Source organism: Camelus bactrianus, chromosome 7 (assembly GCF_048773025.1).
Source record: "Camelus bactrianus isolate YW-2024 breed Bactrian camel chromosome 7, ASM4877302v1, whole genome shotgun sequence".
Lineage (NCBI taxonomy): Eukaryota > Metazoa > Chordata > Mammalia > Artiodactyla > Camelidae > Camelus > Camelus bactrianus.
Window position 1 is genome coordinate 58500913 of NC_133545.1, and position 27028 is coordinate 58527940.

Here is a 27028-nt window from a genome sequence, read left to right on the forward strand (position 1 = left end):
ATACAGTTAGTAAACTTTTTGAAAATTACATGACAAAAAATGTGGTTAGCACACAAGTGAAAAAAAAGGGGATGCAAAGTTTTATATGTTATTACAATTCTGTGCTTTAAAAAAAAAAAAAGCTATCCCAAAAAAAGAGACTAGAAAAAATATACCAAAATGTTAACAATTCCTTATTTCCAATTTCAATTCTAATTTCTAACTTCAGTGGTGGGATTAGGAGCAACTAAGATGATGTTTCTTTTTATATTTTTCCAAATTGAGTTCAACAAGTATACATTACTTGAGCAGCTCTCAAAAATTTTAGTCTCAGGGATCCCTTTAAACTCTTCATTAATGAGGATCTCAAATAGCTTTTGTGTAAGTGGGTTATATCTAATTAGATTTTTATTAAAAATTAAAACAGAAAATATATAAATATTTATTCATGAATAGGAATGACAAATCTACTTGTTAACATGAATAACATATTTTATGGAAAATAATTTTATTTTTCTAAAAAAATTATTGAGAAGAGTGACATTGCTTAAAACAAATCTCAGTATCTTTAATAGAAGACAGCTGGATCTGGAGTGCTACATCTTTTGTATTCAATTTGTTGCCATATCATATATTACATAGCTTCTAAAAAACCTGACTGTATACTTCTAAGAGAATGAGTGAAAAAACAGAGCAAATAACATTTTGATATTAGTATAAATAGTGTGACTTTACTGACTTCCTAAAACGACATAAGAGATCTCACTTTCCCTTCATCACACTTTGAGAATTGTTGCATTATTTTGACAAAAATTTTTTTTTTCTCCAAAAACACTGAATGGTGGCTGGTAGCTCAATGGATCACGAAATAAACAGAAGCTTGAGAGTTGTGATTTCTGGGTGGATAGAATTCAAAATGGAACATGCTGTATTCAATTTCCCTTCCTGACACAAAAACTAATGTATAAAGCAGAGAAGCAGGCCTTTTCCTTAGTTCAATGCTCTTTCCATTAGGTTTAGGTTCAATTCTCCTTGAGTTACTTACTGGTAGGTATACCCATGCTTAGAAATCCCAGTCTGAGTGTTAGCTAAAAGTAGAGCAGGTGTGAAAGGAAATCTGTACAGCACTCTTTTCCCTTCTCCCTTTCTTCATTTTGATATAAAGCAGTATAACACAGCATTAACTTTGGGTATTATAGAAACCACTGAGGATGCAAAAAATATTTGTGAAACTCATAGAATAGTAAAGAGCATTCTCACCTTTTGATTTTCTGAACCTGGAACTGGTGGGAACATTTTTAAAAAACAGAATTACAGTTTGAGATTTACACAACCTGATTTGAGATTTTACATAATCTTTGAAAGGTGCTACTAAAATGAGCACCTTTCAATGTGTGAAATACTGTCCTAGGAGCCAAGGACATAGTCATTGGTATATTTTCTCCTGTTTACAGAATGTAAACTCCCAGAAGGCAAAAAAAACAGTATCTTGTCTTAGAGCTGCTGTTATGATGCCTTTCACAAGACAGTGGTACAATAAATACTAGTCGGCCTGAAATGAGAGGGCAAAGCATCTCCTTATTTATGCCCCAAGCCACCAAATCTGATTATATTTCTACATTATTTTTCCACTCTAGGATGATACTTTTCTCCCTCCATTCCTTGATCATTCTTCCCTGGACTCAGCTCTTTTCCTTCTCTTCACCAACAACTTCACAGAGGTTTCACATAGCAGTCTTGTTTGAAAAACAATACTTTACAATGCCACAGGATCAAGTCCGTACTGCTTACTTGGTAAACAAGATATGGCTCTAGTTTACCTCCCTGCTCTCTTACTACAGGTACGTCCTATCCATAAAGGCTATATTCAGCCATTCTTCAAATTTGCCATGGGTTTTCATATGGATGACTTTGACCATTCTATTTTTTCTGCCTGGCATGCCTGCCTCAATTTGTCTACTGGATAGATTCTTAATTATCTTTCATTACTTTCCACACTCACTCTTTTCCATTGCCCATGATCAAATTAACTACTCTCCCATCAAAGATTTCCTTGTTCCTTCATTCACACTTCCTACTATGTACTTACTGCATCATAGTAGGCATGGGCATATCTCTGTCCCCCTAGACTATAAGCTCCTCAATAACAACAGCTATGACTCTCATCTCTACTTCTCTAGCACCTAACACACTGCCTAGCTTGTAAAATGTATTCAAATGTTAAATGTTTTGCGTGTGTGTGCACGTGCACGTGCACGCATGTAAGGGAAACAGTTGAAATTATTTTTTCTAAATAGAAATCTATATCATACTGCTTAATTTATTAAATAAAAAAACATATATGGTCCCATCATTTGAAGCGTTTATACACTTATATAACCCAAAGCCATAAATTAAACATATGACGTGAATTATATGTGTTATTTCCTTTGACATGTATTCAACCCATACAAACTATAACACAAGTACATATTAATTCATAGACAAAGGGACTAAAAATACTTTCTATTACTAATTTATTAAAACTACAGAAATAGAAAAAATTAACACACAGCCTTCACCTAATGACCCTGAAGTATTTTATAAGCATTACAGTTACACAACCTTAGCACTAGATAGGACCTTGGGATTTTATGAATCCTGAAACAGTATGTACAAGGATAAGAAACAAATAAACCTTCCAAAAATTATGTAATACTTCACAATCAAGTTAAAATCAAGTTTTATTGGGTCTCAAACTATAATTCTATTTTAAAAAATATTCCCACAATTTCAGATTCAAAAGTTCGAAAGTGAGAATAACTTTTTGTTAATTTTCAATGAGAACATTAATACTTCTTGCACCCTCAGTAGAAATTAAAAAAGATATAAATAAAGAGAAAGATATCCCGTGTTTATGGATTGGACAAATTAATATTGTGAAGATGTCAATACTACTTTAACTGATGTACAAATTCAGTGCAATCTGTATCAAAATCCAACTTTTTATTTTTCAGAAACACAAATATCCATCATAAAATTCAAATGGAATTTCAAGGTATCCCCAACGAGCCAAAACAATCTTGAAAAAGAAGAGTACAACTGGAGGACTCACATTTCCTAATTTCAAAACTTACTACGAAAGTTATAGTAATCAAAACAGTGTGACACTGGCACGAAGATCAACATATAACCCAATGAAATATAACAGAAAGCCCAAAAATAAACCCTCACATGGATGGTCAAAAGATTTTTGACAAAGGGGCCAACTCCATTCAGTGGGTAAAGGATATTCTTTTTAACAAAAGTTACAGAGAAAACTGAATATCCACATGCTGAAGAATGAAACTGGACTCTTATTTAACACCATATAAAAAAATTAACTCAAAATGGATCAAAGACCTAAACATAAGACCTAAAAGTATAAAACTCTTAGAAGAAAACAGAAGACAAAAGCTTCCCAACACTGGAGTTGGCAATGATGTCTTGGATATGACATCAAAAGCATATGCAGCAAAAGAAAAAAAGAGTCAAACTTGACTTCATAAAAACTTTAAAAATTTGCACATCAAAAGACACTATCATCAGAGTAAAAAAGCCAATCCACAGAATGGGAGAACATATTTGCAAATCATGTATCAGATTAATACCTTGAATATATAGAGAACTCCTAAAACTTAACAACAACAAAAGTCCAATTCAAAAATAGGCAAAGGACTTGAAAAGACACTTCCCCAAAGAAGATATACAAATGGCCAATAAGCATAACATGTTAAGCATGAAATAATGCTCAACATCACTGATCATTAGGAAAAATGCTAACCAAAACTACATTGAGACACCACCTCACATCCATTAAGGATAGCTACTTACAGAAAACAACAACACAAAGCAAGTGTTGGTGAGGATGAGGATGTGGGGAAATGGAAACTCCTGTGCACTATTACTGGGAATGTAAAATAGTACAGCAACTATGGAAAATACTATGGCAGCTCCACAAAAAATTAAAAATAGAATTATCACATGATCCAGAAATTCCATTTCTGGGTATGGGCCCAAAATAACTGGAAGCAGAGTCTCAAAGAGATATCTTCACACCCATATTTACAGCAGCATTGTTCACAATAGCTAAAATGTGGAAGCAACCCAAGTCTCCATCAATGGCTGAACAGACATGCAAAATGTGTTACAAACATTCAATGGAACATTATCCAGCCTTTAAAAGGAAGGAAATTTTGACATATGCCACAACATGGATGAACCTTGAGTACATTACACTAAGTGAAATAAGCCAGCCACAAAAAGACAAATACTATGTAATTTCACTTATATGAGATACTTAATTAAAATCATTAAAGACAGAAAGTAGAATGGTGGTTGCCAGGGACTGGGGGGAGAGGGAAATGAGGAGTTATTGTTTAATGGGCACTGACTTTCAGTTGTGCAAGATGAAAAGAATTCTGGCAGGTGGTGGTCATGGTTGCATAATAACATAAATTTACTTAATATCACTGAACTGTGCACTTAAAAATGGTTAAGATGGTAAATTTTATGTGTATTTTACCATAATAAAAAAATGAAAAAAAAATCAATGATAAAGATGTCAATTTTCTCCAAATTAATCTATATAAATAATGTCATCCCAACTAAAATACAAAATTTTTTAAAGTTAAATAACTTGGTAAAACATATTTAAAAGTTTGGAAAAGTAAACATGTGACTACACGAGGAAATTTCTGAAAGCGGCATGGAGGGGGTGGACTAAGCCTAAGCAGACTCACTTAAGACACAAGATTTGTAAAAGATTAAATAATGTGGCAAAAATTATTCTATTAGCAATAACCGTGCCTTGGATAAACCTCACTGGATACTGCCACTACACAAAGCTGGCAAAAATTATTTTAAATGTTGTTTGGAAAAATAAGCATGTGAGTAGAAAATGTGGTACAGTCATTAAAATAATTTGATATGCATGCTGAATAGGCATATCAATGAATCTGTGAATTGGTAAAAAAAAATGTTTTAAATACTTCTGTTAATTAATACTAAAGACATATTGCTAAGAAACTTTTTTTTCCTACAACCAGACTGTCAGAACTGTTATTTGAAAGTGTATCCCTGTGACTGGAACACCCTACTCTTGCATGGATAATGAATTATTAATAAGAAGCAGCCTCAATTCCCAACTCAGAGCTTCAGATAAGGGTTTTCCAGACACAACATTCCACATTTATCTTAACTTTGTAGTCTCCAAGGAAACAGGACTCTTAAAGTCTGCTTCTCAGCCCAGGCCTGATGTTAATTAACCCGACAGTTTTGCTGGGCTTTAAACCTATCAAATATTCTTCATTTAAATTTTGTCTAAACTCCACCCTTCTCCAAAATCCTGTAATAACCCTATTCCTTCTGGCAGTTTCTCTGGTGTGCAGTCTCTCTCACAAGAGCAACTTAATTAATCTAACTCTGTCAGCCCAAAGATATGTATCTTCATCAGATCGAAATAAAGTTTATTAAAAAAACCAGTACATAAGGAAATTTAATACATAATACACATAGAATTTCAAACCAAGAAAAAGATGGTTTATTCAAGAAATGATATTGAAATGATTTTTTGGAAAAAAGATAAAAAGCAACCAGCTGAATTCCTGCTTTTCTTTTTCAAATCCAAATTTTTCCAAGATACTTAAAAAATGAAATTACAACAAAACTAGAAGACAGCATCTTTTTACTTTTTTATATCATGAATTAACAGCTTTTCAAAACTCGAAAGCTGTAACTACAGAAAAACTGTATGGGGTTATTCACTAAATAAATTTCTGGCAGTGAAATTGCTGGTTCAAAGGTATGTTTCTATAGAAAATGTTAAAAAAAAATCTGTACACCTAAAATACCAGAAAGTATCATAAAGAAAAAGACAAAAGATCAACCCAATATAAAAACAGATCAAAAGAGATTTAAAGAAAAAGAAAATACAATAATCAAGGATGCACAAATTTCACTCATATTACAGAAATGTAAATCAAATGAAGAGATACTATTTTTAACCTATCATAGCAGCAAAAAATGTTAAGTTTAGTAACAGCCAGTTGACATAGATATATGAGAGAAAACTGGCACTCATGCATTCTTTCTCAGAATATACATATTTACTGTCTTTTGGAAGGGCAATTTGGCAGTATCTTTAAATTTTTTCAAGTATGCTTTGACCCATCATTACATGATCAGAAATTTCTCTTATAGACACAAACACAGAAGTCTCCAAAGATGTTCACGGCAGCCATAGCCATAAATGTTTCTTGATGAAGAACAAGTTTAAAAAAATACATGGTACCACAGAATACGCTTTAGCTGTTAGAAACAATGATTTATATGCACTAATAAGGAAAATCTTTGCACATTTGGCAGACTGTGACTTTCTGCTAATAAGCTATAGTGGCTATTGTTTAAATTGGAAAAAGAAGGAAAACAAAACAAATGCAAACTGAAACCAAACATTAAATACACACGCACACAGAAAAGAGTATGTTTTCATTACCATCTCCACCCCAGGTTCTCACCAAAGGTAACTACAGTTGATCCTCTAACAACATGGGTTTGAAGTGTGCAGGTTCACTTATATGCAGATAGTTTTCAATAAATATATTGGAAAAAAATTTTGGAGATTTGTGGCAATTTGAAAAAACTCCCAGATGAACTGTGTAAGCTAGAAATATTGAAAAAATTAATTAAAAGTTAGGTATGTCATGAATGCATAAAATATATATAGGTAACTTGTCTACACTTATATCAGCATAAAGTGAGTGATATTTAACATAAAATTAATAATGTGTTAGTTTTCTTACTGTTTTATAACTTTGCTCTCAAAGGATTACATTACTGTACAGGTACAGTATGCCCCTCTCCCTCCCTTATAATTCATGCTTCAGCAATCTTGAACTATTTATAGTTCAATAAACATCTCAGTGCAGTGAGCTCCTCTACCCCTTGTCTTTTCTGTTCTACACAACACCCTTTTCCCTCCACCATCCATGCCTCAATCTCTGTAAATCCCATTAAGTCAGTGTTTCTTAACCCTGGCATAACTGACATCTTGAGCTGGATAATTCTCTGTTGTGGCGGCCGCCCTGTTCATCATAAGATGTTTAGCAGCATCCCTGGCCTTACTCACTAGATGCTAATAGCATTTCCCCTACTTATGACTCAAAATGTCTTCAGACAATGCTAAATAAATACATAAAATATATACAGATTAGATACTAGTCTATCCTTACATAGGCAACTGGGTAACTAAAGTTAACTAGAGAGGAAGGAAAAAACCTTACTTTTCACTACAATCCTCTGTGTTTTTAATCTTGTACCTCTTCTAAGCTTTCCACCACTACTACCCTAGTCCAAGGTCCACCTTTCTCTCTCCCCACCTCCCACTCTTTCTTTCCCAACTACTTCTACAGTCTCCAAATCAACTTATCCCTTTCTTCATCCTTGCCCTTTTCAATCCATTTTTACCAGTCCATTTCACCAGTGACCCTTTTAAAACTTAAACCAGATCACATCACTCATTTGCTAGAAACCCTCCAGTATCTTTCCTCACTGAGACACAGCCAAAATCTAAAGATGAACCTCACACAATCTGCTATCCTGCCTTCATACTCCTTTCTTTCTCATCTCATCTCTCCTTCTTGTAGTTGGTTTTTATGGATCAAAGAGGAACAAACAGCAATTTCATAAACTGAACCTATTACTGTTTCCCTTGCTGTGTTCTAACTCTGGACTCCTTGCTGTTCCCCAAACATCTGAGGTCATTGGACCTGCTGTTCTCTGTTGGGAACACAACTCACGTGGATATTCACATGGCTCACTCCCTTCAGGCCTTTACTTCCCAATTGGGTCTTCCCTGGCCACCTTATTCCTATCCACAGCACCTATTAACACCTAGTATGGTACATGTTTCACTTACTCATCTTGTTTATTGTCTTTCTCCCATCTTGATCAGTGGTTCTGAAACCTGAGTCTCCATCAGAATCACCTGGAAGGCTTGTTAAAAGAGTTTCTGAAATCAAGAGGTCTGAGGAGCAGAGCCTGAAAATTTGCATTTCTGACTAGTTCCCAGATGATGTTGAGGTTCCAGGGACCACATTTTGAGAACCAGTGTTTTAGAATGTAAGCCCCATGAGGACAGAGATTTCTGTCCGCCTATTCACTGCTTTATTTCTATAACCTGGCACACAGTAGGCACTGTGTTAGGTAAATGAATTCAGATGTCCTCTACTCTGTTCCCACTGCGCCCTCAGATTTGATATGCCATATGGTGCTAAAAATTTACTGAATACTGTAAAAGATAAATTATATGCCTTTCATGAATTAAACTGTGTCCCTCAAAAAGACTGGGGTTGAAGTCCTAATCCCAATACTTATGAATGTGACCTTATTTGGAAATAAGGCTTTGGAGATGCAATTAGGTTAACATTAGGTCAGCAGGGTGGATCCCAATTCAATACGACTGTAGTCCTTTTAAAAGTGGGAGAACATATTAAGACAGAGACATAGGGAGAATGCGATGAGACAAAAGAGGCACAGACTGGTGTGACATAGCTGCAAGCCAAGGAACACCAGTGACACAAGAAGCAAAGAGGGATGGGACAGACTCTTCCCTAGAACACCATGGCCCTGTCAACATTTGCTTTCAAACTTCTAACCACCAAAACTGTGAAATGATAAGTTTCTGTTGTTTTAAATCACTGTTTGTTGTACTTCGTTATAGCAGCCCTAGGAAACTAAAATAATGATCAAGAATGCAAATAACCACCCCAAGCTGTATATAATTTCAACTTCCACCAGTTTAAATATTTTTATAGCTTTCACTGTGAACTAATCAAGTTTCCTGTTTCAGAATCTCTCCAACTTAGTATGGCCTCTCCCTGCCCTCAATGTGTCCCTTCAATGTGCAAGGCAGCTCATTCTACAGGTTCTACATAATTTACTGGGTGGTTTTTTTTTTTTTTGGTTTCTTTCACCTTCTTATGGGCTTTCCTATTTCACAGATACACGCTTGTTCGTGTTTTTTTCTTCAAAGGATACGTCTTATTTTCACATATTATAGACATGGGCACGTATTTTCCTTTAGGACATCTGAGTTAGTTGTACAGTGAAAATTTAAGTACACATTAGATACACATTTAGATTTCAAGGTAAAACACTAACTTCTGTTTTATGGAACAATTTCCATTTTTTTCCTTCTCTTAAAAGAATGAACTTAATCCCACTGAAGTTCGGGTAAAAGGATTTTGTCAGATTTTTTCCATTTTGCTATAGTTTGTACATTAGCCTCTTTACTCAAATCTCAACAAATCTTCTAAAAGTAACATGGCTGTATTGAGAAGCTTAAAATTTTAAGTGAATCTGAAATAAATTTCAGCATCAAGTTGTGCATTTTCCAATTAATGTTTGTTTACAGCTGCACTGTCACAAGAATTCCAATCAATGATTTCTCCACACAAAGACTCTACTTTAAATTACTATGGTTTATAAAGTGTATAAGCCTTATAATGCAATTTTTATCTGAGGGAGCACAAATCAATATATAAATAAATAGTGCATAGCATATAGCTAATTAACACACTTTTGTATTTCCATGACTAATCACTAATTGATATATACTCCTAAATAAGTTGGTAATAAAATTCTAATAATTTCTGGATATTGAATTTACTCAGAAATACAGCCTAGTATAATCTATACCCTGCAAAAAGCATATTTAAGGAAAATCACGCCTATCTTTAAACTGATAGTAATCACAAAATATTTTAAAATGTTGACTCCTAAGTATAAAGATACAGAAAAACACAAATCCCATGCAAATTTAAGAGAGACATTCAATAGTTCTCCACCAGTACTAAAAAACCATACTCTTTTCCTGTGAAGAATTTTAAATGAGTCATACTTTCCTTACTAAATCACTGTTTTACTTAACATATGGTAAAAAGAGTTAACTGGTAACTTGAAACTTTACATTCAATTAAATTGTACATCAATATATACAAAGGCTGACAGAAAATAAGTCTAGTTTTTTATACACAATGCTTAGAACACAAAGCATCACATACATAAGGCTCATTTGATATTTATCTGGTAAGAGTGGGAAGTTGCAAAAAGTTCGTTTCACCTCCTAAAAACTCAGATTTCCATTGTCTAAACCAACACCATAATCAAACAACTTGAAATCATGCACAATTGATTTCCTGGCACCCAGGCAAAGCTATCTGTGTTTAATGCCCAACTTTTAGTAAATTAAATATTCTGTCCCTTATACATTGGCCTAATTACTCACTCTGATGCATTAAAGTTCTAACTTTATAACTTTTAAATTCATAATTTGGATAACAGGTTCCAATCTGAAAAGCGTTAAAAGGATATACCACAGTTAACTACGACGATTTGGGAGAACTAGGTTGCAAATGTAATCAACTTTTCCAAAGCGTGTGACGCTTTACTGTCATTTTAAAAAATAATAAGGGGAGAGGATAAGAGCTACGAAAGAATAAATCTCTACCCATAAATTTCGTTCAGTTTTTCAGTATACAATTTATCCAAATTCAAAGCTGTAAGACCAATTTGTCATCACCTACTAATACCATCACACCTTGTGGGGGAGGAACGCGGAGGAAAGAAAAACTCCTTTCCCGGTCCTCCATGCAGCAAGTGCCCAAACACACCTGCTTTGCTCATTCGGCCAGAGGCAGGGAAATTTACAGAATCAATCAGCCACAGACAAACCTGATGATCCAGGAGAGAACCGAGGAAGTCCCCAAGCACTTGCGGAAGGCTCCGGCTCGCTGGCGCTGGGGCGGCGCGGCGGCCCGGAGCTCCTGCAGAAGGTGCCCACACCTGGGCTCCTGGTCCCGCCTGGCCGCGGGTCCGCGCGGGGGCGGGAGGGCCCGGCGGGGCAGGACCGCTGAGTGGTCCAGCCGTGCGCAGCCCGCGCCTCACTGTCGCCACCCGACGGTAGACACGGCGCGAGGAAGGGAGGAGCGCGAGAGGGCAATAGGGAAGGACCCACGACCAAAAGGAGGCTACATGTCAACAAAATAGCGGCCCGGTGGATGGCCAGCCCCATGGCAGTCTGCAGAGGCGCTGGGAGCAGGAAGTGCCCCGTGCCTCCCTCAGGAGCCCGCACGTCCCCAGCCCCTGCGGCCACGCCGAGACACCTGTTTGGCAGCGTCGGGGGTTGGGTTCTACCCTCCACGCTCCCCCAACACACACTTCGAGAAAGGGAGGGCAGGGGGAACCGAGACCATGGACCTGTAGCCCGAGGGCGCCTCAGCCGGCCGTACCTGACATCAGCCTCGGCTCCCTCTCGCCCCTCCTGGGGGGCGGAGAAGGGGGACAACACGAGACCGACGACCTTCGCTCTTCTCGGCAGCCGCAGAAGTGGCTCGTGGTGGCGACCCGGGGCCGCCCGCTGCCGCCCAGATTAGGCGGCGGCGGCGGCGGCGGCGGCGGCGGCGGCGGCGGCGGCGGCGGCGGCGGCGGCGGCGGCGGCGGCGGCCCCAGCGCGCGCTCCCGCCCGCTCGCTCCGCCCCTCCCCGCAGCGCGTCCAGGCCGCGGCCCGCCGACGGCGCAGCCGCCACCCAGGGGTCTCCTCCGCTGACGTCGCCGCCGCCGCACCAGCCCCAGGGAAGGGCGGAGCGAGAAGGGGCAGAGTGGGGCGGGGCTACGGCGACGTGCGGGCGCGGGGATTGGCCGCCTAACGCGCGCCCCGCCCTTGTGCGAGGGGGTCTGGGAAGTCGGGTCATCTCCGAGCGAGAGTCACAGCCTGCTTGCGGCTTCTCACAGCCTGCTTGAGGCTCCTCACTGACGGCCTCTGCCTTCCTGGTGCTGCTGTAGGGTCATGCGCTAGCTTCCGGAACTTGAGAGGGACTAAAGCAGTGAAACAGCAGGGACTGAGGCCGCGATACCTGAGGGACCTTTGTCTGAGGGAAGGCTCTTACCCTGCAGGAGTCTTTTGGCCTCTAGCCTGCTCTTAACCCTGGCTTTTTGCTCCTGTTTCCCCCCACCCCTACTCTTGACTCGGTGTTTCTCTGGCTTTAATGAAAGGAAATACTTTAAGATGAGGTACGCAAACCGGTGTTAGATAACAAGATATGTGAACCAGGGAGGGCTGAAAACCCAGTTAGTGATACCACAAAGCCTCCTGTAGACACACGTGGTCTTTATGTCATTACTTCAGTGCTGACAGGCAGTGGCCCGAAGAACTTCCTTGGAGCTTTGCAAAAACTCACCGCCACCTTCCCACCCCCTTTAGTTGGCAAAGGGACTTTGTATCAGAAAACTGGTTTTGAGTTAGAGCCAGGAGCCTCTGAGCAATTGAGGAAACCTCATAGCAGTCAGGAGGTGGGGGCAAGTTCTTGGCTTTATTGGTATTAACCATCATCTACAAGGCCTAGCTTGAGGGTGAGAAAGCTGCTCTGCTTTCTTTAAATGCCCTCCTCAGCAGTTCTTTAGAGCCTTGGGCTGTGGGCTGGAATCTTGGTCCCTCCACCTATTAGCTTTGTTAACGTGGCAAGTTACTTATCATGCCTCGGAGAAATAATAACGTTAGGTATTGTGGTTGGATATTTTCCCCTTTAATTTGTTTAGATTCAGCTTTACCGTAGTTTGCCAGGATATGCCATTAATAGATCCCAAACAATCTTCCAAAAGACTTTTAAAACATTTAGTGATTTTTATCCAAACCTCTCATTTTTCAGATGAGAAAACTGAAGTCAGAAAGATAAACTGATAAGCCCATGCTAGAAGAGAAGTGCGAGTATCTGATGTCAAGGTTAGTGCTCTTTCCCTGGTTCATGCCTAGGGACTTTCCTCCTGCATTCTTACCTCCAACCTTTTCTCTCTTCCCCAACTTGTGTATAATTATTGCCCATCTTCACCCACTTCCCTTCCACAGCTACTGTGAAACAACAGACCATTCAGAGGTCAAAGTGTTCCAAATGGCAAAACAAAACAAAAACTCAGTATTCTTACCTCACTTTAATTTTACTGAAATTTATAATATATAAAGAATAACATATTTCCAGTGAGCAAAGATAAGAAATGCTTCCAGCCTTGGCATGTCTAAGAAAGAAAATTAGTGGCAAGAAGTTATGTTGATACAAACACCACCAGACAAAATCAGCCCCTCCTCCCACCCTTTCTGGTATTTTTGAAAATGGTTCTTATTTTTATGAAAATGATATGTATTCAAACATATAAAAATTTTCAAATCTCATAATCCAGAGGTAACCATTTTGAAAAGTTCATGTTATATTCTTCTAGACATCTCTGAGAATAAAATGGACAAAAAGACATATAAATACAATATATGATAAACTGGATCTTGTTATGTACAGAGTTCTTTTCTCACTGAAGAATATGTCATGCATAGCATTATTTTTCAAAGTTGCATAGTATCCATTGAGTGGATGTCTCATCATTTATCTAACCAGTATTCTATTGATTCATTTCTGTTTTTTTCCAAATGTTTACTGTTTTAAACAGCTTTGTGATGAGTTTCTTAATGCATGTGCCTTTACATAACTGTGTAGCTGTCACCTTGAACAAATTCCTAGAAGTGATATAAATGTCAGCCAATTCTTCAACACTACCAACTAGGAAAAAGAAAGTTCTGGTTACTTTGAAAAGTGTACTTTATATGTGGGATTCAAAACGACCAGATTCTCCTATTTGAAACACAGTAAACCATAGACAGTGTGTTTGTCTGTCTGGTGTGGTGTTTCAGTGATGTGTGTCAAAGCTCCTAGGAGCAGACTAATGCTTGTCAAGGCTCCTTGGAGCAGGGTGATAGACACTGCTAGTTGTTTAGACCAAAATCCTTTCTTTCCTACTAGGAGAACTGTGATTTTTTTTTCAGGGTGACAATGTGTCCAGTTAAAAATATTTACTTCTTCAGACTCCTATAAGCCATGGTTAGCCATGTGACCTGTCAACAAAATGAAAGTGGATTTCACCACTTTCATTGCTAGGGGAGGCTCACAGCTTTAGGGAAGAAGTGTCTTGTTAGCCATTGGACCTGTGTCCATCCTTTGTCTTACCTAGAACAGTGACATGATGCTGGAGGTGGAGCAGCCATGTTTCAACCACAGTAACAAAAGCTCCATGCTATTAACAGCATAGGAAGCCAGGGGTACTTGGATTCATGATTACTTTGGAGGGCCAGCTTACCACCTCTGGACTGCCCACTTCTGGATCTGTTGTTACGTGGGGGAAAATAAATCCCTCCAATTTAAGATTTTGTTGTTTAGGTTTTCTGTTATAAGCACTAAATGCAATTCCTAACTGACTTTAAAAGGTAGGAAAAGTCATTATTTATTTAGCACCATATGTAGAATTTTTTGATAGAGAGGGTGGGATGAAAATAGAGACACAAAATGGAAACAAACAAGCAACAACAAAACACCACTCTCTAATAAACTTAGTTTTCTTTTAAATACCCAAATTTTACAATTAGATTAATGAATTGTTTTTTAATAATTAAATTCTGTAAGTTAAGTTATATTTACTGGTATAGTAGTTTTAAAATATGTTCACAAGTTCTTTGATACTTCTTCCTTTAAGAGTGAAGCTTAATTCCCCTCACCTTGAGTTTGGACTGTACTCAGTGACTTGTTCTCATGAATAGAATGTAGAAATGATGTAATGTTACTTCTTTGAGGAGATTATAAAACATATGCCAGCTTTCTTCTTTTCCTCTCTCTGGCATTGCTTGCTTAGTAAAAGTAGTTGTTGTCATGTCAGGACACTCAGGCAACTTATACAAAGGCCCACATTATGAATTATTAAGGCTTCCAGCCAACAGGAAGTGAGGAACTGAGAACTCCTGAAAACAGCCATGTGTGTGAATTTGGAAGCAGACCCTCCAGCCCTAGTCAAGCCTTCAGATGACTATCCCTCACCAACATCTTTATTGTACCTGAAGAGAGATCCTGAGCCAAAACCACTAAGCTAAGCTGCTCCCAAATTCCAGGCCCGCAGAAACCATACAAAAATAAATGTTGTTTTAAGCCACTAAGTTTGGGTATTTATTATGCAACAAAGGTAATTACTACAGATAGGTATAATAGAGCCTACCTAGCACAGTGCTTGACACATTTGTAGGTGTCTCATTATTTGTTGTTGGAATGAATAAACAATTGTATGAAGTACAATACATCTTTTTCCCTTAAAGGGTAACATACAATGCTGGCATTCTTTCTGATCCCTGACACCTGTATTATGTAGGGTTTTCCTGACATGATCATAGGGAGATTAACTGTGAATCTTACTGAGATCAGAACATCAACAATCCTGGAAGAAAGATACAGTGAATAGAGCAATGGAACCCTTGAGACATGAATAGTACTCCCAGTTTTATCAGTGATTAGCTGAGTAGCAAGTCACCTAAAAACCCTCTAAATCTCAATTTCCTAATCCATAAATTGGGCAAAATTATTCTGACTGGCCTCAAAAGGTGGTCAATGGGATTATATGTGACAGTCTTAATTGTAAAGCACTAACATTCTTTTAATTACATTAGGTTCATAAAGTCTTTCCTACTTTATTTTTAAGCAATTAAGCATTAAATATTTTAGGTGTATACACCATGAAGACTTTTCTTTCAAGAAGTGATAACTAATAACCGATTGTGCTGTGTACCTTTGTAAAATGTTAGCATCACTTGTAGTAAGCAGTTAGGATTTAAGAGTATGGCGGGCTGGTAAGTTATTGTGTGTCAGATCTCATTTTATTAGCCTGTTGAAATTTTATTGCACTTTAAAAAGAATACATAATTATGGCTGGCTCCTTTCTCTTTTCATGAATTAATTTGTAATTGTGGTTGGGTATGTGCCCCTCTTTATGACAACAGTGGTAGTTAAACATATTTAGTAATAAACATACATTTAACCAAAAATTTTGTCTAAGTCTTAAGAGTTTATCCTAGAGGAAAATTGCACCCTAACAAGCAAGAAAATAAATGGTAGAATATATGCCTTTCTCTTTCAGAAAAGAGCACACAGGATTTATATAATGGAACATTAGAGGCAGAGATTATGCAATTACTGACAATGCACAACTTGATGCTATGGCTAACTCCAGATATAAATACATGAGGATGAGTAAGACAGAGCTTTAGTGTAAGATTCAAGTCCTGATAATGTAATGGATGAATTATCCAAACTTCCTGGTTTTGTTGTATTTTCTTTTTTGCTTTCTGCTATTTAGCTTTGACTCCAAATCAATTGAAACTACTGGCTTAACTCAATATCAGATTTATTTATAGTTGTAAATGACCCCTGCTGCCTGTCATCTTTATTAAACTGAGTAGGAGGAAGAACCCTAGAAAAAAAGGGACAGAGCTTCTTTTTCTGGAGTTAGTGTGGTTTTCAGTGCAGCTTCTCATCTCATATTGAAAATACCTGCCAGGATAAAGTATCTTCATTCTATGGAACCTAAGACAGCATTTTCCAAACAGTTTTTATTCCTTTCAGCTACATCTTCACAAAATTAATCAAGATTTTGAGGCAGTTGGAAAGGCTAGTGTTATTTTCTGAATTGAATGACACAAGAAGGAGATAAAGGTGGAGAACGGAGTAGAGAAAGAGATAAAGAAAAAAAGAAAATCTAGGAAATACTTCTAACCCCAAGGGAAGAGGCCTCAGCATGACTCACAGCATATTAGCTTGAAAGCGGAGACTGCCACATGTGCACTGAGGAACTAGAGAAATAGTCTCAGCTTAGAAGGTTGGGCTCCCTGAGCTTACCCTGTATTCCTTCAGTTCCCTGGAATAATAATCAGAATATTCCTTAATTATTTTCCCTGGTGACAACAAAAGCAGAAAACATTTTTTATAAATGGAGCAGGTGATACATTAAAATTTCTAAGCGGTAAATTATTTATAAATGTGTGCGTTACCTCTGTTATTATAAAGAACGGATTTATAAACGTTAGCTGTGTAACGTGGCACAATTTTTTTCTTCTTTTCTCTAACTTGTATTTAAAAGTTTTTAAATCTAAAAATGGATTGGGATAGAGACTTTGTTGGGGTTCTGTCCATCATCTGTTGAGAAGCATCCTCTTCCTCATCCTTTTTCCTCCAATTCCCTTCTAGAGATTTGGTCCCTATAACCTTGTTTATATGAGCGGACCCTTCTCGCTTCTTGACTGGATAGAGTTTGACCCTTGAAGGAATCTGAATCAATCAGATTCTCTCCTCTGAGAATCTGGAATTGGAAGAGAAGTCTTAGTTGATCTCTATTGAACACTCAAACTATAACCCAAACAGAGGCTTATAACCCAAACATGTAAACCTAAGATAAGGGGAACTCATTCTGCAGGGAGAGAGAGAAATGAAGCTGACTATCCGAGAAAGGTAACAACCTCAATCTTTGATGCACTCAGAGAGAGAGAGAAGAGAAGAAAGGGGAGACGGTCACTTTCTAGCTTCTCACAGATTTCCTATGCCCCCCGTCCCACAAATGGCCCAACTACTCTTGAGTTTCATGAATCCCTATACTGTATTCTCATATTAAGCTAGTTTGAATGAATAATTTTTCCATTCTTTAAGATTCATTTAAAATACATTTCATCACTTCATTTAAGAGAGATCTAAATAGTTCTTTTCATGTATAAAAGTATGAAGTAAAAAGCATTATGAAGTAAGCATTTTGAAAGCTTTGGTCTGAGAAATAATGTTAGACTTATGAAGAGGATGCAAAAATTACAGTCTTTTGAATAAAGAGTGCAAAATGGCAGAGTAGGAAGCTTCTGCTCTTGTTCTCCCACAGAAACATCAAAAAACAAGCAGAAACTGTCAGAAGCGATTTTGTGAGAACTCTGGAAAAGAGTTGAAAGTTTACAGCAACCACATGAGCACCGACTCAAGAAAAAGGCACTTCAAAACAGTGGGAAAATTTTATAGTGATTTACTTGTCTTTCCACCACCCCTACCCCTATATGGAGACAGTCTTAAAAATGTCAGTAATCTTAAAGTGGCAACAATTTTAAAGCAGAAGTGGTCATAAGCTGCTGCAGTCATAAAAAGGCAGCCGTTTTAAAGGGACAACAGCCCGTGTTCCCACTGTGTGACTGTTTCCCTGGTTCTGGAGGGAACCAAGGTGACCCTGTTCACATATTATTGTAAAGTCTGTTCTTATCTGCCTGGGGGTGCTATGCACTGAATTCTGTCCCCCAAAATTCATATGTTGAAGCCCTAATCCCCAGTGTGACTGTGGGACCTGTAAGGAGGTGATTAAGGTTAAGTGAGGTAATAAGGGAGACACCCTTATCCAGTAGGGTTAGTGCCCTTATAAGCAGAACAGACACCAGAGTTCTCTCTCTCTCTCTCTTTCTCTCTCTCAGTCTGTCTCCATCATGTGAGGTCACAGTAAGAAGGCAAACTGAATTGGCAACAATTCTGAGACACCTGGGGCAAAGATTATGGTTGAAACATACGGTAGACTCTCTAAGGCAAAAACTGGGGAGAGTTTCTTTGGGGAATTAGGGCATTCAAAAGCAAGCATGTATATGGGAGAATTTAGAAAACCATGTACATGCCCAGGGTAAGACACATGCTTAGAAAACACTTGAGAAGACCCTAATTTTTCCCTGGAAAAGCCAATTTGCCAAGACTTGGAGGTTTCCTAACATTCAAAGAAATTTCTATGAAAACACTAGCTGAACACAAGCTAAGGAACAGAGACTTCAGTGACCTTATTGACAAAGAATGCAGTCTTTGCAGTAATAGTTTGGGAACAACATTGAATAAACTGACTGCTACAGCCTTCAACAACCGAAAAGTAGCAAGCGCCATGAAAGGGAGAGAATCCGACTTCCAGTTACTATATTATCATAGTGAAATGTCCAGTTTTCATAAAAAAAAATCACAAGGCATACAAAGAAACAAGAAAATATGGCTCATTCCAAGGAATGAAATAAATTGGTAGAAACCATCTCTAAGGAAATCCAGATACTGGAATTATTATAGATTTTAAAATAACTATCTCAAATGTGCTCAAAAAACTAATGGAAAACAGGGACAAAGAACTGAAGGAAATGAAGAAAAAGTATGTATGCACAAAACTAGAAAATCAGTAAAGGGACAGAATTATAAAAAGGAACTGAAGACAAATTCTGGAGCTGAAGAGTACAATAACTACAACTTGGACAAACTTGGCTCTAGCACAGAACAGCTTTTTATGCAGAACACTCTGGGCTGGCTCTCTCATCAGAGCCTGATGTTCCTTAATGGAAATCATAAAATCTGTCATGGTTTAGTAGAAAGATCTTGGGCTTTGGAGTGAGACTGATGTGTTTGAATTATAGCTATAAATAAAAATAACACTGATTAACATTACTAACTAAAGTAGAGAGAGCTCTAAGAAGGACGAACTCAGCGTCTAGGACTGCTTACATAATGTCTGCTACTTGCTGTTCCATTAGGCACTCTACTAAACACTTAACTCCTTGATTCATTTTAATCTTGACACCAACTCTCTGAAGTAGGTGTTATCAACCTCATTAGCTGATTAAAAAAAAAAAAACCTAGTCTCAAAGATTAAGCACTTGTAAGTAGTATAGCAAGGATTCCAACCTAGTTTTTTTAAAAAAAAACTGCCTTAGTGAGGAATAATTGACATGAAATAACTATACATACTTAAAGTATATATAATACAGTGTTTTGACAGATACATATACCCGTGAAACCATCACCACAGTTGAGACAGTGAACATATCTGTTGCCCCCAAAAGTTTTCTCCTGCCACTCCCCACCCCACCCCATCTCCAAGTAGCCATTATCCTATTTTCTCACTATGGATTAGTTTGCATTTTCTACAGTTATATAAGTGGAAACATATAATATGTGCTCTTTTTTTCACTCAGCGTAATTACTTTGAAATGAAACCATATTGCATATATCAATAGTTCATTCCTTTTTGTTGCTGAATAGTGTTCTGTTATAAGGATATACCACAATTTGTGTGTCCATTCACTTGCTGATGGACATTTAACCCAATTGTTTCTGACCCTAAGCTTTCTCTCTCCAGCTCCCTCACTTATTGTATGGTCTTGGGAAACCTAATTATTTTCTCTGATACACAGTTTTTCTTATTGTAAAATGGCAATAATAATTTTTGCCACAGGATTGTTTTAAGTAAATTAGACCTAGTGCTATGTCTGGCACATAGTAAGTGCTTATAAATATTCATTTATTTTTCCCCAGGAAAGTAAGTTCTTCAGGAAGGAAATGAGAAAAAAAAAATACAGCAGTACATGCCTTTCTGGCTCTTCCTTCCTGCATTTTCACCTCATTCTTGAGGAATTTTCACTTTCATTTCCCCTACTTGCATCTCATGTGTACCCCATGGATGTGATGTTTGTCTCTTCTCTCTGATCCAAATATGGACACAAATTCTTTGTCTTATTCCCATAACGTGACAGAGTGACATTTTCACAAAAGTTAAGGGATAAATTAAAAGGGTGTAATTACATAAAAGCAAGCAGCATAAAAATAGTCAAGCCTCCTAGATACCTGCTTCTATCCCAAATAATCTGAGCAAAGTAAGTCAAAGAGCTTTTTTTTCTTTTCAATTTTTACTTTGACATAATTTTAGACTTTACAGGAAAGTTGCTAGAATAGTACAGAGTCCCTGTACAACCTTTTCCTTGATTATTGTTTTAAAATTTTAACGACTTAATTGAAATAGTTTCTTATTCTCCTGCCTCCAAAATTTAGGCTAATAGTGGCTTGACAGAAAGTATTGAGTTAATTCAGTATGATAATAAATATGACGATAACTATTCCAAAAATTGCTTACTCAACCTGATAAATGCCAGACAACGTACTCAATGTTGAACTTGAACTATCACCTTCTCCTAACAACCCTATGAGACAGGTCTTGCCCAATATCACACAGATAGAAATCTTGTGGTGCTGAATACAAAGGAAACCAACCAGATTCTTCGACCCATGTTTTTAATGCTACTCCTTTAAATCCGGTATCAGCAAGCTACAGCCTTTTGGCTAAATCCAGCCCACAAGAGAGCTTTGTTTAGTCCCAGATCTGCTTGTACAAGGATCAACATCCTCTTACACAGATGGATGGGCACGACCTGGTCTTCCCTCCTTCCTAACCTGGCTTCTGTCTTTCAGTTATCTGGCCATCTCCTCTCACTGATTACTGTAACCAACCTGACTCTTCAAGTTTTAGCTTGTCAGACACCATTTGGTCCTTCTACTGAGGGAATCAGGTCTAACAGAAATACCTAAGTGCCCAATGAAGTTGATTGTCAAGGTTAATCTTCACCAAACTGGGGCATTTCTGGGGCATTTTATGATGACTCACTGCATACATCTTAAATAGTAAAAACAATACTGTGCATGTGATCAAAGGCAACAAACCCGAGGTGGACCCTGTGATGCATTGCTCTGATCTCCCTTCAGGACCGAAAGATTTTTTTCCTCTCACTCTTGGGAGAGTTGCCAACAGGCAACCCTCAGCTTCTGGCCCTCTTAGGGAATTGCCTCAGGTGCAGACACCTGCCTCAACTCAAGATCACGCCTTCTTTCAGGGCACCCACATCCAATGACTGATTAACACAGGGGTGTAAAAATCCAGCCTCCCAACCTCAACCTGTGATATTTTTCTAGGGCCATTCCATTGTCAAGATTCCCCATCAGGTTAACTAAGGCCTTTGTTAAGACTACATCATAGTTCAATTTCTCCTGTCCAGTCTTGCTTCTTTCTCTTCCCTTTCACTGGCATTGATCTCAAAAGCACTCCTCCATAGCTGTATCCATGTGATCTCTGCTTCAGAGTCTGTTCTCTGGGGGAACCCAGTCTGTGACAAAATCTAAAGCAAGAGGAGAGCTATTTCTCAACCCCCTTGAAATCCAAGCTCCCTTTTAAGTATCTACAATCAATAGGTGATAAAATTTTGAGTGACCTCTACCTACCTAGAGTTAGCTTTTCCAGCATTAACTTCAAGGCTCCACATGAGAAATAAAGAGAAACAGACCCAGTGCAACCTAGGAGTCTTATCTGCTGTTATCTTTTATCACAAATGAGCCCATAATCATTTCACCATGCTGTTCAGTGGTGATTTGGACAGTCACTGAAGCCTTTGGATTTTTCACATTTAATCAGAGGTAGAATTTTGAAATACTTTCAGTATACCAGCCCTCTTTATGGCCATCTTTGCCTTAGGGTAAACATCAATAGACTCTGTACTTGCATACATCTTTTAAGGATACTTGAAAAATCACATACTAGAGAAAGTATGGAAAGTATTCATGTTTTCTTATATTTCTGATATAAAATGTTTCCATGGTGATACCACCTGATAGAGTACAAGATACTAGATAAAATGTGCTCTAATCCTGGCTCTGTTGTTTACCAGCTGCTTTCTTAGCCTCGTGGTCCTCAACTGTAAAAGGGAGATAATGATGCCATCTTTTAGAGTTGTTGTGTTGGTTAAATGAGAGGATATTTGCAAAGGGCCCACAATATTCAAGTACTCAATAAATGGTAGCTATTTTTATGAACAAGTGTAATAATGATAATAAGTGGATTGATGAAAATTCCAAAAGAAAGTATCTTTTCAACAAATGTTTCAATTTATTGCCACATTTTTAGTCCTCTAGTAGCAAATATTAATCGGCAAATAAAGATATTCACTATAAAGATTTCTACTATAAGATGAACATGAGTGATTTTCATCCAAGGGGCAAATTTTCTAAAGTAAAGGAGTTGAATTAAGTGATTTCTAATTTTTTTTCCAGTAGTTAAAGCTTCATGAGTCAGTGGATTAGGGTGGCACTCCCCAAATAGAGTCAACTATGTCTGGGAATTTGAGTGTCTCTCCATTGAGGGTGGCTGCATGTCAACAGAAGTCTCATTCTAAGTCCTCTTAAGTAATAGTCTACTTGCAAATAACTCAGACTCAATCTGTTATACCATTGTTTGTACAAAATACCTGTCAACACAGTAGTCAGTAATGATTAAATTATTATGAAAATGGAAGTTATTGTCCATTATTTCGTCCTAGCCTTACAGTTGCTTAAACTCTATTTAAATTGATTATATAGTATGGCTCATTATTTTTCTCTCAGTACTAATAACTTCTGATTCATGCTGTGTTTGTATATGGAGGATGTTCTGCCCAAACAGAAGGGAAGAGTTCTGCTTTCCCTCTGTCATCTGTTAACAGTGTTCTCAGGGACTGGTTTCCCTGATAGAATTCCAGCAGCTACTACGTGTCTTTGGACATGTCCTTGGACACCACCCTCTATTTCATCTTTTGTCTTTAAAATGAGTTACATGTATATGTCTGTCCTTTAGAACCAATTTAGAGTCAAGTCTTCTATTTTGAGTTGAACTTGCCTTCTCTTTTACGAAGTGGATCCAGGCTAGCAGACACACAGAGCCATCTTTATTTTCCTCCCCTTCTAAATATCTGTTTCTGCATCTGTCTTTCCACTTCCTAAGAAGAGGGGTCTGACCTCCTTTCTCATAAGAAACAGTAGCATCTTGTCTCTCTCCCTGCTCTACTTCAACATTTTAACATATGTATAAAAGCATTATCAACCAAGATAGCATTGCCTATTCCCTTTACATTAGACTTTAGTCAAGATGTAAGTGATGGAGAAGATGGCAGAGGTACGGATTGAGGATGGAAAGTGGAGGCTGATGAGCAGGAGAAAACACTTTATTGTTGAAGCCTGGAAGATCTAGATGGAAACTGAAGGTGCTAAACAAAAACAGAATAGAAAGAAACTGCTAGAGTTCAGAAGAACCAGAACTCCAGTTCTAAAGGAGACACTGGAATTTGTACCCAGCATAAAATGTAGAGAGATACCAGGGGCAAGAAGCACACACATGTGGGGCAGAAAGGAGTTGACAGAGGGAATGAGGACCAGGAAATTTAACTAGTTTTGCTTCTCATATGCAAATGGCCGTTTATGGTGTTGCTGGTTTTTAATCTTTGAAGTACGGATGCATCCCCCAATTTATCAACACAGGTGAGTACAAGGGTCCCTGGAGTGTGAGAAAGGAGATGAGTAGAGAGGCTGTGCTCTAGCTCACACAGCTCCCAGCCAGCTGAAGGGCCTGTTCCCTTCTCGGTATTGTTTAATATGTTTATGTGAACTGTTGTGAGACTATTTTAACACTTTCCCTAGGAAAATGCATTCTTACTTTGAGTTGGATCACCTTCAAATGATGTTTTGAAATATAGCTCACACAGGGGACTGTTTCTGGTTTACTAACTCTAACCATCTCGATGTTGCAGCTAAAGAAAATTTGAGTGGTAAAACAGTGACTTGTTAAAGGTATTATGAACAAATTAAGTAAAAATTAGAATTTCATGCACTTTCATTCAGTCTGTAAAACTTCTTTTTCTACTGGGTCTCTAAGGAGCATTTGCCTTGAAGACATTATTGGGGAGGGGAATGAAGGGAAGGAAGAAACTACTGCAGCCCAACAAACAGGCCACTTAATTTTCCTTTCTCTCTCTCTTCTCCTTTGCTTTTCTCTTTCTCTTCCAATCTGTTTCTTTCCTCCTCCTCCTCCTCCTCCCCCTCTTCGTCTGTGTGTGTGTGTGTGTATGGGGGAGATGTTTGATTTTCTCTGCTTTCTGGTCTTTCACTGCTCTCAATATTTGGCCTGCTTCCTTTCAATTTCTTTTTATTTTTCAGGTTTTGTTTTTATACCTGCCCCACCCACTAGAGAAAAGAATGTCACTATTACTTTCATTAAAAAAAAAAAAAACAACTTTAAGTTCTTAACTCTTTCTGGCTCTTTGCTAAGCATTATAAGGAAGGAAATTATGGAGACGGTGTCTGACTTTCAAAAGTATAAAATCTGGTGATAGCAACAAATTGCTTTCCTCCAAAAAATGCCTAAGTCACAAACATACCCAATTTGCATACACTTTTAGAAGGTGCAAAAACTCCCCAAACTCCTTAGGAGTTTATGACCTCAGATCAAGAACCCTGCTGGTTGTCTCAATACATTTTACAAATGTCACACAATTTGAAATAGGAGGAGTATCTTGAAACATAATCCATTTTAATTCATTTAGTTAAGAAAGTCAGTAGACTATATGTAGCAGCCATTTTTGTGTGTTGGAGAGGTAAAAGGAGAAGAAACATTTTCAAGTTACAGGTAGATTGTAACATTATCCAAAAGGAACAAACATTTATTGAGTACTGCCTACTACATGCATACCTGTAGATAAAATGCCTACATGATAACAGCTGTTGTAAAATTTATATACATATATATATATGTGTGTATATGTCTACTATATACATATGTATACATTTGTGTATATATTTATATAATGTATACAAATGTATGTGCTCATATAAAAATAAAATATATTATATATATATTACATTTTTACAACAGTTGTATCACATAGCACTTATACTCAGATATGGAAATTGAGGCTCAGTGAGATGGAATAGCTAACTAAAGTCACCTGCTAGTAAACAGTAGATGAGGATTCTAACCCATACTAACTTCAGTGTCCCCTTGGAGGATGCTTTCTTGTTTATCTTTTCTACTTAACACAAAACTTAGCACGTAGGAGGTACTAATGGAAGGATGAATGTTGATTGAACTTAACCAAACAAGGTCGAGTGCAGAGCCCTGCAGTAGATCCCTGGAGACTAGAGAATACTCTCCCCACTGCCAGCCCCCATTTAATTTCATTTCTGTAGAGAAAAGAAAGGGAGGGGACATGCTCACAAGTTCTGAAGAGTAGAGGAGGATCTCCAAAATCACAGGGAAGTGTAGTAATTTTGCTCTGTTCATCAGAGAAAAATATGTCACAGCAGTGTGAGGGCAGCAGACTTGAATGTGGCAGTTTTCATTCGGAAGGAATGTTCTGCAAAGTTAATGCAATATTAACTTGAGGAAACCATTTTCAATTTACTGAGCCCTCTGAACATTAAAGGAAGCATTCTGACTGAGGCTCCTGAAATATAAAGAACAATTTGAAACATGCCTAGGAGGAAAATACAGCAATTTTAGAACGAGGAAGTTCTCAAATGAAGTCTAATTTTAAAGGAAAAAGAATCTCATTGATTGAAGAAGTTGTTCAGAATGTATATGTACATACTCTGAGACCAGCTAATGAAGGAAGCTATAATTTGAAGAGAGTTGGTGAGGAAATTGAAAGCAGTATCAGAGTGTGGGCAACTCTGAGATAGAGGCTGAGTATACTTCAAAAGAATATCTTTAGAGAAGCTAATAAACCTTTCCTTAAGTTGAACAGAAACTACAGTGGAAGTAACTGTCATTTTAGAAGCCAGTCAAGACAGTGGAGTGATGCAGAATCAGTGACTATGCTTCCTTGATTTAAAAATAAGCCCATCTTGACTTTAGGTCAACACAAGATCATGTTGCGTAGTTTTTTGAATTTTTCCAATTCTTCCTAAAAACACACTAAATAACTAGATGAGCAAAAGAAAATTTCTACTCACAACATCCTTCAGAAAACCAACCAAAAATCCCCATGAGCCTCAGAACACCAGTGAGTGTTGCCTCACACAAACCACAAATGACACAGGACCCATATAGGACACGCCTAGGTTTAGCAGCTGCACAGAGCTGGTGGAGGACAGAGAGAGACAGTTTTAATGGTTCTGTGAACACTGCAATATAGCAACTTCCAACAAATTCTCAAAAAGAGAGGGTCCCTCTTTGAATGGGATTCTCAGCAAGCGAATATTGTGAGAATTACAGCAAGGAGAAAGTTCCAGGTTCCAATTATGGGTGAGTGGAATAAAAAACAGCACAGCGATGCACTAAGGGACTATGGAGAGATCAGAAGGTACTGCAATGACTTAAGTGGTCAAAGAACTCAGGAATATCTAATAAAACTCCTTTCCTAAGGAAAATGCTGCTGTGAGAAGAATTCAGATTGAGCAGGGCAGGAACTCTGAGGGCAAAGGAGAGAAAAGGATCAAAATGTGGGGAGAAGTAGGACTCCAGAGAAAGCAGATCTCAGAAAGTGGGTGTGACTACACAGAGT

General features: G+C 37.9%; 2 protein-coding genes across 5 annotated transcripts in view; one reads left to right on the top strand and one right to left on the bottom strand.

Moving 5' to 3' along the window:
* Nucleotides 1-11487, bottom strand: part of C1GALT1 (core 1 synthase, glycoprotein-N-acetylgalactosamine 3-beta-galactosyltransferase 1) — a 45097-nt gene extending 33610 nt beyond the window's left edge. Inside the window, exon 1 of one of the 4 annotated variants that reach the window (XM_074367451.1) lies at nucleotides 10732-10944. Coding sequence is in view for 2 of the 4 variants with exons in the window: in XM_074367453.1 (XP_074223554.1) it covers nucleotides 10732-11071 (340 nt within the window). In the remaining 2 variants the exon portion in view is untranslated. Of the gene's footprint in view, nucleotides 1-10731; nucleotides 11184-11288 lie in introns of those variants that run through there. The other 3 variants (XM_010972230.3, XM_010972259.3, XM_074367453.1) reach the window with 3 other exon arrangements.
* A 295-nt stretch (nucleotides 11488-11782) lies between these two features.
* Nucleotides 11783-27028, top strand: part of ASNS (asparagine synthetase (glutamine-hydrolyzing)) — a 120907-nt gene continuing 105661 nt past the window's right edge. The window contains exons 1-2 of the mRNA XM_045508608.2: nucleotides 11783-12069; nucleotides 12705-12778. The gene's annotated coding sequence lies outside the window, so the exon portion shown is untranslated. The remainder of the gene's footprint in view (nucleotides 12070-12704; nucleotides 12779-27028) is intronic.